We start from the raw sequence: 13,634 nt of genomic DNA on the forward strand, positions 1-13,634 counted from the left end.
CAAGAAAGTTTTTAATCAGCAACGTTTAGCAATCACCCAGCCTAATTGCCATAACTTATTAATAATAATAAATAATCTAGTCTTTTTATGGCCCCTGTCTCTGGAGGACTCAGTGCATTAAAGATCTCTGGGGTGTGAATCTCTCAGTAGCAATGTGGGAGAAGGACAAGTATTCTTGGTGCTCACTCCTAATGGAAGAAACTGGACATTGAGGCTAAGAAAGGCAAATCTGAGTTCCTTCTTTCTTATTTTCTTCTTGCCACATCTGAATCACCAACCACACATGCCGTTTCATCTATCTATAGGACCAGAATGGCTCCAGGGGGTGGGAGTGAAGCCAGAGAATAGGCTTTCTTTGTTCCTGTGAGTGACTGGGGTTGAGCTTTTCTCCCTTGGGAAGTGAGTATGAGCAGAGCTTTGTCTGAAGGAGTTCATTTCCTCTGCACAAGTGTCGCTGGCGTCCTTTGGGCTCAACCTGACTGTGGCTAGGGTGGGCAGTGGAAACTCCCAAATTGTGTGATTTCCAGTTCCTGGGAGAGCAGAAAAAATGGCACTGAGTCTTACTCTCAGGGTGATTCTCCACAGCAGCTGATGGGAAAATGTTTGCGTGAATTATCAAACTTAACCTCCCCAACACCATGATGTGGTTATTAAAACATCCCCAGGTCAGCAGCGAGGCAACTCAAGCTCAGAGAGTGCATGTGGTTGACTCCCAAATAATTCTTAGTGGTTGGTTGGGCTGAAAGGAAAATATCACGCATGAATTTGAAGCCCTTTGATTCTTATAAGTAACAAGTCCCTATGGTTTGGGAGTTGGGGTGGTGGACGTGAACAGGAGAGTAGAAGATGGTAAGAGTATTTCTATGGCTAATATCCCCTGAGGTCCACAATTTTGGGGGAGTAAAATGTAGCCAGACAGCATGGAATCTACCTTTTTCTCACTTGTTTTCCATTTTTCTGTCCATAAATCATCTGAGCCTGAGCTGGAATCACTTTTTCAGTCTGGAAAAGTGAAATTTTAAAGAAAGTACCCAAGGCGTTATTATACAGAGCAAAGAGCTAAATAATGCTAAGAACAGAATTATTTATGCCATAGACTAAAAAAGACATAAATTTAGAGTGTAAATTACAAGATAACTCCTGTGCAAAATTGTTGCAATATTTATGCTAGTGTTTATTAAAATTTACATTTGAATAAAAATGTGCAAAATGTAAATGAAGCTGAAAAGGCTTTAAAAAATCTAGAGTAGCTTATACAAAAATCACGAGAGTCTTTTGGAATAGAAACTATGCATAGTACTCTATGCAGATTTGTCTGCTAAAGCGTGAAATATACATTGGAATTGGGAGGAATAAGGTCAATAATTCCCTGCCCGAATTTCGTGCCTCCCTGCTCACTGATACTTTCCAGTGATTCAAATGAGTACTGAATTTCGAAGGAAGTGCTCCCTGACAAAAGCCTTGGAGAGGAGGTTGAGGATTCTGGACGGATGTCGAGACTGGATCCGTGTTTGAAAGACTAATCTTATTTCACTGATGTTTTCAAGGTTGGAAATTTTTGTCTGTATTCATTAGAGGAGGATGATAAATCTCTAATTTGTACTTTGTTAATAATAGGGATGAGCTTTTGCACTTCATTAAGGTTAAAGGAATCTCATGTAGTCCTGGCTCAGCCATTAAAGCCGTGTGTGACCTTGGGAAAACTCTCTTATTTCTATGGGACTCAGTTTCCTCATCTGGACAATGAGGGGGTTGGACCAGATGAGTACTGAGACAGACAGCCCTTTTTCCCTCTCTCCTGTGTGGGAGCATACCATGCCAGACAGTCAGGACCCCCAAAGGCGGTCAGAACACATAACACTTGTCCTCAGGAGCTCATGGTCTACATAAATAACTAATTATAATATGAGCTATAATTGCAACGTGCACAAGTTCCTCTAGGAGCACAGAGGCAGAAACAGTGACTTCTCTCTCAGTGGAGATAGGCTCTGAGAAACTTCCCACTGGCTGTGACATTTGAAGGCTGAGGAGGAGGACTCCTCCAGGTGTGTAGGCTGGTCAGCGGGTGGGTGGTTCAGACTGTGTGTTCCAGGCAGCAAATGCGTGGGAAAGTGGTATATTCAGGGAGCTGCACATGGTCCTTCTCTCAGTCTCTGGACAGTGTCTGACACTGCCGTGTCAGAATTTGTACTAAGGATGAATTACTGAGAGTGGAGTTAAAGTTGTCCTGTAATGGTACCAATGTGGCCTGTGTACATTCCAGTTGGCTTTTATAAGTCTGAGAGAAAGGGTAGTGTTTTAGCTAACTGCCTGGGAATTGTGAGCTTGCAATCTGCCTTATCTGGGCCACCTCCACTGGCCTGGGTGTGCCCTTGGGAGCATGTGTGTATCGCATGTGAATGACATCCCTCATGGGGGTCACATGTGCGCTAGTGGGATGAACACTGCCCCCACAGGCATTCTCTCCTTGTGGTCTGTTTCACCCACCGGGTGCATGTTTCACCCACACCATTCTTGGGCTCTCGGCTCTTTGTGACCTTCTCGGATCTGATGTTTTAGTTGATGACTGACAGCAAATTTAGATGTTGATGTTATAGTTCTTATTTAGTTTTTAAGATGAAAATAACTTGTCTTAAAATTCAGATTATAAAGGTAAGTCATGTTCATTTAAATTTAATAAAGAAAGGCTTACATAAGATTAAAAAAAAAGAACCCAGGTTCCATCACCTGAAGATAAACATTTTGTGACGACCATCACAGATCGCACTTCACATAGACATACGTGCACAGCAGTGGCTCAGGATACACGTTCCATGTTGCTGTCTGATTTTTTTCAGTCAAAAGTAATCAAAGTCTATAAATAACCATTTTAAATGGCTGCACCATAATCCATTTGGTTAGATTATTTTTGGTTTGATTCCCTATTGACAAACAAATAAGCAATATCCGTTTTTTTGCCATTGTAAACAATGCTGTGATGAAGATCCTTGTAGACTTCTTTTGTACCTTTACTGATTTCATTAGATTAAATTCCGGAAAGTGGTATTGTTAGGTCAAGGAATGTATATTTAACATTTCTTTGCATGTTGTCAAATTGCCTTCTAGAAGTTTTGTACCTTTTAAAACCCCACCAGCAGGGCAGGAACTGGCTCATATTTGGGTATTGCTGTCTGTATTCCTGCCAGCAATATCTTCCCTCTTTAAGTTACTGAATGAGAAAGGATGAGCAGATAAGAATACTTTTGGAGCCATTGGGAGATAGTAGACGCAGGGTGAGCCAGTGTGCACATGATGGGTGTCAAAAAGTACCTGGTTTATGCACATATGCTCACCAAAAGAGATATACAAGAATATTCATCACAATTGTTAATTGCCAAATACTGAAAAAAAATCCAAATATCCAGAACATTAAAATAGAGAAATAAATTATGATGTAATCACACAGTAGAATACTACACAGCAGTGAGAATGAATGATCTACTGCATGCTACAGCATGGAGGACTCCCACAATCACTGTGGAGCAAAGAAGGCAGACAGAAAACATTCAAACTGTATCAGTCCATTTATATAAAGCCCAGAAACATGCAAGACAAATGTAAGGTGTTAGAAGTCATGCTGGTGGTTCCCCTCAGGCGGGTGTTAGTGACAGCTACTTCATTTATGCTCTTTGCTATATGTGTGTTTCCTGGTACCAGACAGTGCTTGGCATACAATAACCTCTCAAATATTTGTTGAAAAATTTTTTTTTCACCTTTTAATAGACTTTGACCTAGGATTTGTTATGAAGTCATGATGTTATTAGTTGGGAGTTATGATGTGGAGAATTCATACAAATGTTTTGTTTCTGTGATTTAAATATGGCATTTTAGTCTGTTCACAGGCCTTTCCTCTGTTTTACTTCTTGTGTGTCATTGTTGCTTTTGTTGTCATTTATAAACCTGTCAGGCAACTTAGCGGTGGGTAAGAAGATGCTTTTTGAAATCAGGCAGACTTGGGTTCAGTCCTGAGCCCGTTGCTAGTAATCCTTCCTCTGTGGCCTTGGATAAGTTACTTACCCTTCCAGAGCCTCAGTTTCCCTATCTACAAAGCGAGGATGATAATACAACCTACTTTATAGGGTTGTTGTAAAAGTAATATTATTAATATTGATAATAGCTACCAAATTTTGTATGTTTATTATGTGCTGGGCACTGATCTAAGCTCTTAAAGCGTAGGGAGTAATTTATTTAATCTTCCCAATACTCCTATCTGTTTATGGTTTAGGGAACTGTAAGGCACAGAATTAGTAAGTGTTGAGTCAGGATTTAAACCCAGGCAGTTCATTCCAGAGTCTGAGCTCTTTAACCACTGCCTTCTCCGGGTTAAAGGAAATATTGTATGAAGTGCTTGGCAAAGTCAGCATATATTAGCTATGACTACCATCATTGTCATTTTCAGCATCTTTACTAATATATTTTTCTCTTCTCTCTCCCCTCCCCCTCCATTATTCCTCACTCCTGGCAGATATTTTGCAGCAAGGTAAGCTCACTGTCTGCTTCCTGCTTTTCCATTGGCTGTGCCCTTTTGGGAATAAGAGTGGGGTCAGTGTGCAGAGTTGTGGTGCTTTGCATTCTCTGTGGACATGTTTTGGGGGCTTTAGGAGGCTTCATGGAGACAGTGGCCTGAGGTGGCCTGAACACCGTCATCTTCCCTGGGCCTCTGCTGTCCAGCCTCTGCTTCTTCCTCTGGACCATGTTGTGGGTAGAGTGGAGACTGGACATTTGGGGCAGGGACACTGGGGAGGAGTTCAAGGCTAGGCCCCTGTCAGGGGCAGGCATGCTGTAGGACTTGTGAGACCGGAGAGGAGCAGGTGTCTCTGGAGGGGGTCAGGTGGAAGGCCCCTGTCCCTCAGGACTCCTGCATCAGGGCCGGCTGTTGCTTGGTCAAGGCTCCATATACCAGCTCCACATGGAAATTTCTTCACCAAGCAAATGTGTCGCTGTCCTGGAAGTGTGGGCAGGGCCATGGCTGGCTGGTTGCTTTGTGCCCTTCAACCCAGGGTTGCCTCACAACCCCTCCAACTGGGTCTGTGACTGAGACAGGGCCAGGTGAGGGTGTGCAGTGTTTTATCTGTTTTGCCAGCCAAAGGCAGGTGTTCTGGAGGAGCTGGAGACAGAAAGCCTACCCCTAGACTCTGTCTTTTTGCATGTGTCTTAGTCCTCGCTTAGGATGCACATCCACTGTGCTGTAGGAGACTCATGGGCATGGCCTTGTTGAACCTGCGAGACACATGGTAAGGGGGAACTGCCTCTTTCCCTTTTTTATCACAGTCTCAAACTCCCGGGTGAAAACGACAGGGCGTACATAACTGTTTGTATTCAAGCTGGGAAAATATGTTTGCAGCACACTTCTGATACATCTTTCTTGAATCCAAACCTGGCTTAGAATAAAAGAGACTCGTTTAAAAATACATCCAGGCATTCCATAAATAGCTTCCAAATAATCTTACAGGCTCCATATTTTCACACCGATTATTTCACCCCAAACAGGCTGCATGTGTTATGGAGAATGTCTGTCTGCTCTCTCTGGTAGAAGCACAGTTGCGGGTACCAATGAAGGGACTGTGTGTTGTTTTTTAAGAGTCTGGAGTCATACACCTACTTTTATAAATAATTCATAAGTCCCAACAAGCTATAAGTAATAAGTTCCATTTGGCTAGAGACTAAGAGATGAGCAAAATTGAAAAGGTGCCGGGACTGTTTGTGTAATAAAAATGCTGCCGTCAGGACCCGTTGCTGCAGTGTTTTCTTCCTCGACCAATTGGGGGTTCAGTGGGATGCTCCTGGAGAGGAATATTTTTTTTTCTGTGGGCTAGAATGCAAGCACCACCCAATGCTGAGCCACATTTCTCCTTCTGAGACATAAACGCTGGAGTTTGGAAAGTCTTCCTGGTACATGTGTGCAGAGGCCTCTGGAGAATGGGGAGAGAAGAGGCTTGTATCAGATCTGGCTTTTCTCTAGACAACTGTGAGCCTTCATGTTTGTTGTAGTGGGTATAAAAAAATGGCTTATCAGACTGCCTATGTCAAGTTTGCCTCCTTTTTTAATCAGTCACACCATTCGATTGATGGGATTTGCCTGTCAGTAACAGTGATATGTGGAGCAAAAGTTATAATCATCTGCATATCACTGGCTATCGAGACTTAATAGCATCTTCCAGAGATGGAAGCTGCTAGCTACCCATTGTCCTATGTGATGGTGGGTGGCAGTCCTTTATAAGATATTACTAGGATTTCAAATGGAGGGAACCGAACTCGATTTTGTGAATTATTAACATGGCTCTGGCCTTATCGGACCATTTTGTATGGAGAGATATTCTCTGAAATAGTGGCAGAAAGCTCACCAGTTGATACCCCCTCCTTACCTTCGCTTCTGGCCATTCTGCCTATGAAATTAATGCTCAGTAAAATGTGGCTGTAAAAATGTGCTGCTGACAGACACATCAGACCAAGACAAAAGGTTCTTTGTCTTACAGACAGAATCTAAAACATGACTCCACAACATCTAGTGTGCTTGAAATTCTGTTCCAGAATTGTGCCATTAAGTTGAAACATGGGGGGCTATGAATTGTGCTAGAAGTAAACAATCAAAAAACCGTGTGGCTTCAGATGAACAAAAGCCACTGGGTCGTCTCTGAAGCCCATCCATACACACAGTGGTAACTCTGAGTCGCTCTGACCTCCTGACCCACCATGGGCATCTAGGCCCTGCTTGTTTTAGTTTGGCCAAAGAGTCCCAGGCAGTTGAGGGAGATGCTACTTTGCAATGTGGGCTTCTGGCAGTGAGGGATTGAGGCCTCTTTGCCCAGAAGAGTCCCTGCATATTTGGGCTGCTGTGCACGGTGGCAGGCAGAAGAGGGAAGCGGGCTTGCAAGTTGACGACATCAGACATTCTCAGAGGAAACCAAAGTTATTTCCTCTGGATTGCATTATCTTTTATTTCGCTGCAGATCAATCTTGTTATAGTAGGTGACAGCACAGCAACTACTGCTGGGCCTTTCTCTGCTGTATCCATGGTGTGTGCACGTGGGAGCGTTTTTCTCCTCTGCTCCTGTGCCATTTTATAGCTTGTTCAGTTCTTTCATCTGTAAATGCCACTTGCTGTGGTGTTGGACCTCATGGCATGAGGACTGTCAAGGACCAGTGGGCCCACAGCTGGACCTTTGGTATGTATGAGTTCCAGGGCCATGGGGCCACATTTTCAAAGAGCCTTAATTGACCCACATTCTCTGTCATCCACGGAGCTCATGAGCCGTTGGATGGCTCTCAGAAATTCCAAAGTGCCATAGAATTCCTCTTCACAACATCAGATGCAATTGAAGGTGCTGTGTGTGTACACGTGTCTAGAATCTCGAGTTTTAGAGCACTTTTATACCAATCGTTTAATAATGAAGTCAGAACCACACAGGCGCACGCCTCATTTGAAGTTACTGAAGCACTGTTTGAATGCTCATCCATAGGCTCAACCTTGATTCTGAAATCGAACAGAAACCAAGCAAGCGGCTTGGAAATCAGAGCGGTGCCACTCAGCAGGGCATTTGAAAACATAAGTGGGCACAGTATAAGATTTCACCGTTGAGTTAATTCTCTGCTCTGAGCTATGAACTGAAGTTCCTTAAAGACTCCTCCTGAAGAGGCATAGCCTTTCCTCCTCCTCAATTCTCACCTGGAGCTGGGATCTTGCTGTTGGAGAGATTTTTCTTCTAGCTCAAGTTATTTTTGATACCTCTCAAAATTGTTGTCTATTTTGCAACCAGTAAATATGTGCCAGACACTTTCTAGGCCATGAGGATAAGGGAGTGGACAAGATAGCAAAGGGCCCCGTTCTCATGGAACTCACAGTCTAGCTCAGGGGATATTGGTGCCAAGCATACAAATAAATAAACAAAGTAAATCCTGGGAGGGATACATGCAGTGAAGAAAGTATCACAGGATGGTGTGCTAGTGGCTAGTAGATGGGGTGGCCAGATTATGACAAGAAGGACCAGCTATTGGAGGATGTGTGAGACAGCAGTGGCACTTGCAAGGGAGAAGCTCATTAGGCAGGAACACCTCAATGTTCCAAGAAACTGGAGTGAAGGAGAGAGTTGTGTGCCATGAACAAGGAGAGGAGGGCAGGAGTGTAGTCTGGGGGTGGGAGGAAGGAAGTAGGTAGCGGGTTTTAAGCAGAAGAGTGGCATGGCCTTATTTACATTAAAAATCACTTCACTGGCTGCTGTGAAAATGCACAAGAACATCGTGTGAGAAGTTAAAACCAGAACTGGGACTGAGTGTTGAGCAGGCTCAGGCCAGGCTGAGATGGGGCCCTACCCACAGGCCCTAATTGCTTCCCTTAGTGGGTCTCTGCAATCCTGGGCGGTGGGAGGGGGCGGCCCCATTCCCAGCCAGCTGGCCTCTACTGAGTGTCCAATTTTCTGCTTGGTTTGCCTCTGGGGAGTCTTGTATCTATGACTTGCATCTCCTCTCCTTAAGGTTGGCAAATTATGCTCATCAAGAGCATCATTAAAATATTCCTATATGTGTCTTTAGATTTTAAAAAACCACTTTTCTCCAATATATACATACATGTGTATCATATATGTTATATATTAATCTATATGTTATTGTGCTTAAGGGACCTCAGTTTGGCTCCCAGCAGGGTACTACCTTTGTAGGGGAGCTTGGGCCAATTGCTTTGCCCTCTAGCCTCAGTTTTTCCATCTGTAAAATGAGAGAGTTGGAGAAATTCCTGACCCAACTTGGCTTCCTGCTGATGCTCTATCTTGAGAAGTTTTAAGCGGATTTGAGTTGATAGAGTACAGAAATAGCTAATGCTACAGATTTTGACTGTTCTCTAGAGAACTTGGGTGAAAGCAGAGGCTTCTCTAGTGGCTGAGAATTAAGGTTGAAGGAATTGTGGTTTTAAAAGTGTAACCTACTCGCATGGCCATTTTGAAACATAAACTCTTTCCCACATGGATTATTACTGGAATTCTCAATGGATGGCATCGCTTTTACTAATTTGAAGAGAACAATAAATCATGGTTTGGTTTTTGGCAGCCTGGCTAAGCCTGTTAATTGTTGGGACAGACTTGTGGTGACAGGGACCACTGCCATTTATAATGTGCTTGACTTGAGCTCTTTTGCATGTTTCAAACTTCTTGGTCGAATTGCTGGGGCTGGATCTTGGGTTTTCCACCCACTTCAGAAAACCCATTTATTATAAAGCTCTGACCCGTTAGCCATGAATTATGGTCCCCTTGGTAATGTTATACATTATGAAATATTGTTTTCTTTATGAGTGTGGGATTTGGGTGAATAAATTAAATCTATTGTTACTGTTTCCAGATAAAAATTCCAAGTTGTTGTATGATGATAACTAGTAACTGAGAAAAATGCATTAATGTTTTTACGGTGGAAAGTGGTTGGCTCCCTGGTCACACTTCCTATATGCTATTATTTACTATATACGTATATCATCCCCCGTTCTATCCAAAATCAGTAGAATATTCTGAGTCATGTACGAAATGCATCTGTCTTTCCAGCACAAAGTGAACAACATTACCATTTAATTTTACATAGATTCGCTTTGTGTGTGTGTGTGTGTGATGTATGAGGAAAATGATAACCATATTTAAATAATCACAGTCTCTGAGATGCTTTATCATATTCTGTGTAGGCTGTGCACAGCAGCCTCTTCCCTGCCAGGTGACCTTGGGGTGGGTTTTTCGTTGTAGCAAATTTATTATGTGCCCACTCCAATCCCAGGGTATGAGTTTGGGATGAGGTTTCAGAGCCTCTTCTCCCAGTAACTTGAGTTTCAAAATTGCCAGATCAGTAAGGGGGAAAGCTTTTAGATTCTTCTGTTGAGATGGTTGCTAATAAGAAGAGTGGTTAATCTTTTTAAAATTTTGTTTTATTTGGATGATGATAATGATGATAATAATAATAATGTCAACATTTTCGTATTTCCTTCCTATATTCTAGGCATTAGGACAGGTCCTTTACACATGTTCTCTCATTGAATCTGCCCATAAATTTTATGCAGTAGGTATTATCACTAATAATCCCACTTTACAGAGGAGAAAACTGAGGCACAGAGTAGAATCGACCTAGTGATGGTTATAAACTGGTGAGTGGTCAAGCCAAGCTTTTTTTTAATTGAGAGATTTTTTTCTATAGAACAGTTTTAGATTTTTAGAAAAATTGTGAAGATAGTACAGAGAGTTCCCATATACCCCATACCCTGTTTCCCCTATTACTAACATCTTACATTAGTATGGTACATTTGTTACAATTAATGACCCAGTATTGATCCATTATTAGTAACTAAAGTCCATAGCTTATTCAGATTCCCTTAGTTTTTACCTAATGTCCTTTTTCTGTTCTGGGATCCCGTCCAGGACACCACATTAGATTTAGTTGTGATGTCTCCTTAGGCTCCTCTTGGCTGTGACAGTTTCCAAGACTTCCCTTGTTTTTGATGACCTTGACAGTTTTGAGGAGTCCTGGTATTTTGAGGACTATATTGTAGGATGACCCTCTCTTGGAATTTGTCTGATGTTTTTCTCAGGATTTGACTGAGGTTATGGGTTTTGGGAAGATCACAGAGGCAAAGCACCATTTGCATCACATCGTCTCAAAGGCACCTGCTATCAGCTTGATCTATGATTGTTGATGTTGATCTTTATCGCTTGGCTGAAGTAGTGTTGGTCAAGTTTCTCCACTGCAGAGTTACTTTTTCTGCTCCTCCTTTCCATACTGTACTCCTTGGAAAGAAATCTACACATAGCCTACTCCTAAGGAGTAGGGGTGGGGGGTTATGCTCCATCTCATTGAGGGGACAGTATCTACATAAACTATTTTGAATGGGAGACTTGGCTCTTATCCCTCATTTATTAATTTGTTCAATCATTTATTTAGATCAATAGAGACTCATGGATATTCACTTTATACCTTGGGTTATAATGCAGTACAATTTTATTTATTCTCTTGCTTTGGCCCCTGGGAGTTCTTTTCCAGCTTTGTTTCACCTTAGCCATCGGAGGCTCTTTCAGTTGCTCCTCATGCCCCTTTGATATATCCCTGTCAATTTATTTGAGCACTTCTGTAGTCCTTATTGAGACTACAAGATGCTCCAGGGTCACCTTGTATATTTCCCACCTCTGTCCTAGATTCAACTGTTTCTCCAAGGAGCCCTTGTTCCTTTTATTGTAGAATGATATTAGAAACCAAGATCTGGGTGCTAGGTGTGCTTGTTGCTACTGGAGTTTTGTTTCTTTTAGGCCCTCTCAGCTGACAGAGCAAAGAAATTATGTGTCTATACAACCCATGTATATATATGCATATCTATTTCTATACGTAACTAGGTCTATCTATATTAAATTAAGTTGTGAGTTTTTACTGGCATCTCTAACTCTTATCCATTAGCAATCATTCTAGCTCCTCCCTTGCTTATTTGTACATTCCCACTGCCAAGGTGAGACACCTAAGCTGGGATTTTTGACACCAGGTAGTGTAACTTCAGGTCCTATAATATGCTCGCCTAACTCCTAGAGGAGGGTTTTTGTCTCCTCCTTGTGGGACATAGTCACAGATCTTTGATCCCTCCCAAGGCCCAACATGACTGCCCAGGTACAGAATCATAAACTGGAGGGACTCAAACAACACACGTTTATTTCTCGTGTTCTGGAGGCTGGAAGTCCAAGATCAAGCTACTGGAAGTCCAAGATCAAGGTGTTGGAAGATTAGGTGTCTGCTGAGGACCATCTTCCTGGTTCATAGATATCTGTCTTCTCACTGTGAAGGGGCAAGGGAACTCTTTGGGGTCCCTTTTATAGGGGTATTAATCCCATTCATGAGGCCTCTACCTTCATGACCTAATCACCTCCCAAAGGCCCCGTCTCCTAATAGCATCACATTGGGGGTTAGGAGTTCAGCGTATGAATTTGTGGGGTACACAGACATTCAGTCCATCTCAGTGCCCCTCTGCTTCCACACCGGACCCAGGCTTGTTCTCATGACTCCTCAGCCAGTTCTAGCTCTGCAAGTTTCTGAGCGGATTTGCCTTATACAGAGCAGAGGCTGATTACTTAGTGCCTTGTTTCTGAGCAAAGGCATTTGCACTTTCTCCCATAGCCTGGGCAAGCCAGAGACAAAACAAATGGTCTGTTTATAATATTCCAGCTATTGAATGCTCAAAGCCCCCTGCACCTTCCTTAGATTGATTGCTGCTCATTGGGGACCAAGATAGACCCATCCTTTAAGTTCCTGAATTTGTCCTGGGGACAGGTTGTGAAGCTGTGAGTGTTTCCAGCTTGGGCAGGAGGGTGCATGGGAGGTTGAGCATGTTTATCTGTTTGGGCTGGCACTCACCTGCCAATTTCCCCCAGCTTCGTCTCTCTGACGCCCCTCCCCAGATACCCCTGCTGGTGCATTGTCCCCTTCAGGCAGAGGGGATGTTCTCACATGAAAGCCTGCCTGTGAGGCTGCATTCATCACCTGGCTGACAGGTGCCTGTGGAGGTAGGTGGTGCCCATTTGACAGTGCCTTCTGCTACCTCTGGTGCACTTGGTCCCCTCGAGCCCAGCAGTCAGGGAGTGGGGGCTCTTGAATCCCATGATGTCAAGGAGCTCCACTCCTGTTGTTTTTGGAGTCTGGCTTGCGGGAAGCCACAGAACATTACAAACAAGTGCAGTTGATTCACTCAATTTTTTTGTTTGTAGCTGAAGCTGTCTTTTGGGAAGCATTTTGGGAGTTGATAGACATGTGTTCTTTAGACTTGACAGTGGGTTCGATGATGTGTTCCCAGGCTGATGGCAGGATGTGAGTGCTCGTGGACAAGCAGCTTCTTCTAGGGGACACCAGGCCAGACCACCTCAAGCCCACCCTTCATTTCTGACACCCGTTCCCCATCTTGCCCTGTTCATCCCCCGAAAGCTCTACCAGGTTGATCCCTATTCTTCAGTGTTCGTTCACACCTCTGTGCCTTTCGATCTACTGATTGTTCTATTTGGAATGCGTTCTCCTCTTTTCAGCACACCTTGTCGTGTTCTGCACCTCACCCTCAGGAAAGTACCCAGGTTCTGCCATCATGGTGACTGGCCCAGGGGTGGGTGTGGGTCTGCAGCCTGATGATGATGCCTCCAATGTGTGTGAGAGGTGGACGCTAATTTTCACATGGTCCTGTAATGTGTTATTATTACAATATTCACAACCATTGTGACAACAGATTGAGCTCCTAGAGAGACAAGATTGTGTCTTTTATTTTGAATCCCTAGCACAAATGCAGTGCCTAGCACATAGTAGGTACTCAATAGATGTTTCTGCTTTTTGTCTTTGTTTTGCTGAGGAAGATTTGCCCTGCGCTAACATCTGTTGTCAATCTTCCTCTTTTTTTTATGTGAGCTGCCACAGCATGGCCACTGACAGATGAGTGGTGTGGTTCTGCACCCGGGAAGTGAACCTGGGCCGCCGAAGCAGAGTGCACTGAACTTAACCACTAGGCCACTCGGGATGGCCCTCAACAGATGTTTGATGAATGAAAGTGGAAATGAAATAACAAAGCTCAGCAGAATTGACATTTTTTGCATGGCTCTGTGCATGTGTGTGTGTGC

The 13,634-nt window shown here is 43.4% G+C and overlaps 1 protein-coding gene across 4 annotated transcripts in view; it reads left to right on the forward strand.

The window, feature by feature from the left end:
- GFRA1 (GDNF family receptor alpha 1) overlaps positions 1–13,634 on the forward strand; it is a 211,332-nt gene that overhangs the window by 55,954 nt on the left and 141,744 nt on the right. Inside the window, exon 5 of one of the 4 annotated variants that reach the window (XM_014849273.3) lies at positions 4,505–4,519. The exons of the other annotated variants lie outside the window; for them this stretch is intronic. Coding sequence (XP_014704759.1) covers positions 4,505–4,519 — 15 coding nt within the window. The remainder of the gene's footprint in view (positions 1–4,504; positions 4,520–13,634) is intronic. 4 annotated transcript variants of the gene reach the window in all.

Source organism: Equus asinus, chromosome 2 (genome assembly GCF_041296235.1).
Source record: "Equus asinus isolate D_3611 breed Donkey chromosome 2, EquAss-T2T_v2, whole genome shotgun sequence".
NCBI lineage: Eukaryota > Metazoa > Chordata > Mammalia > Perissodactyla > Equidae > Equus > Equus asinus.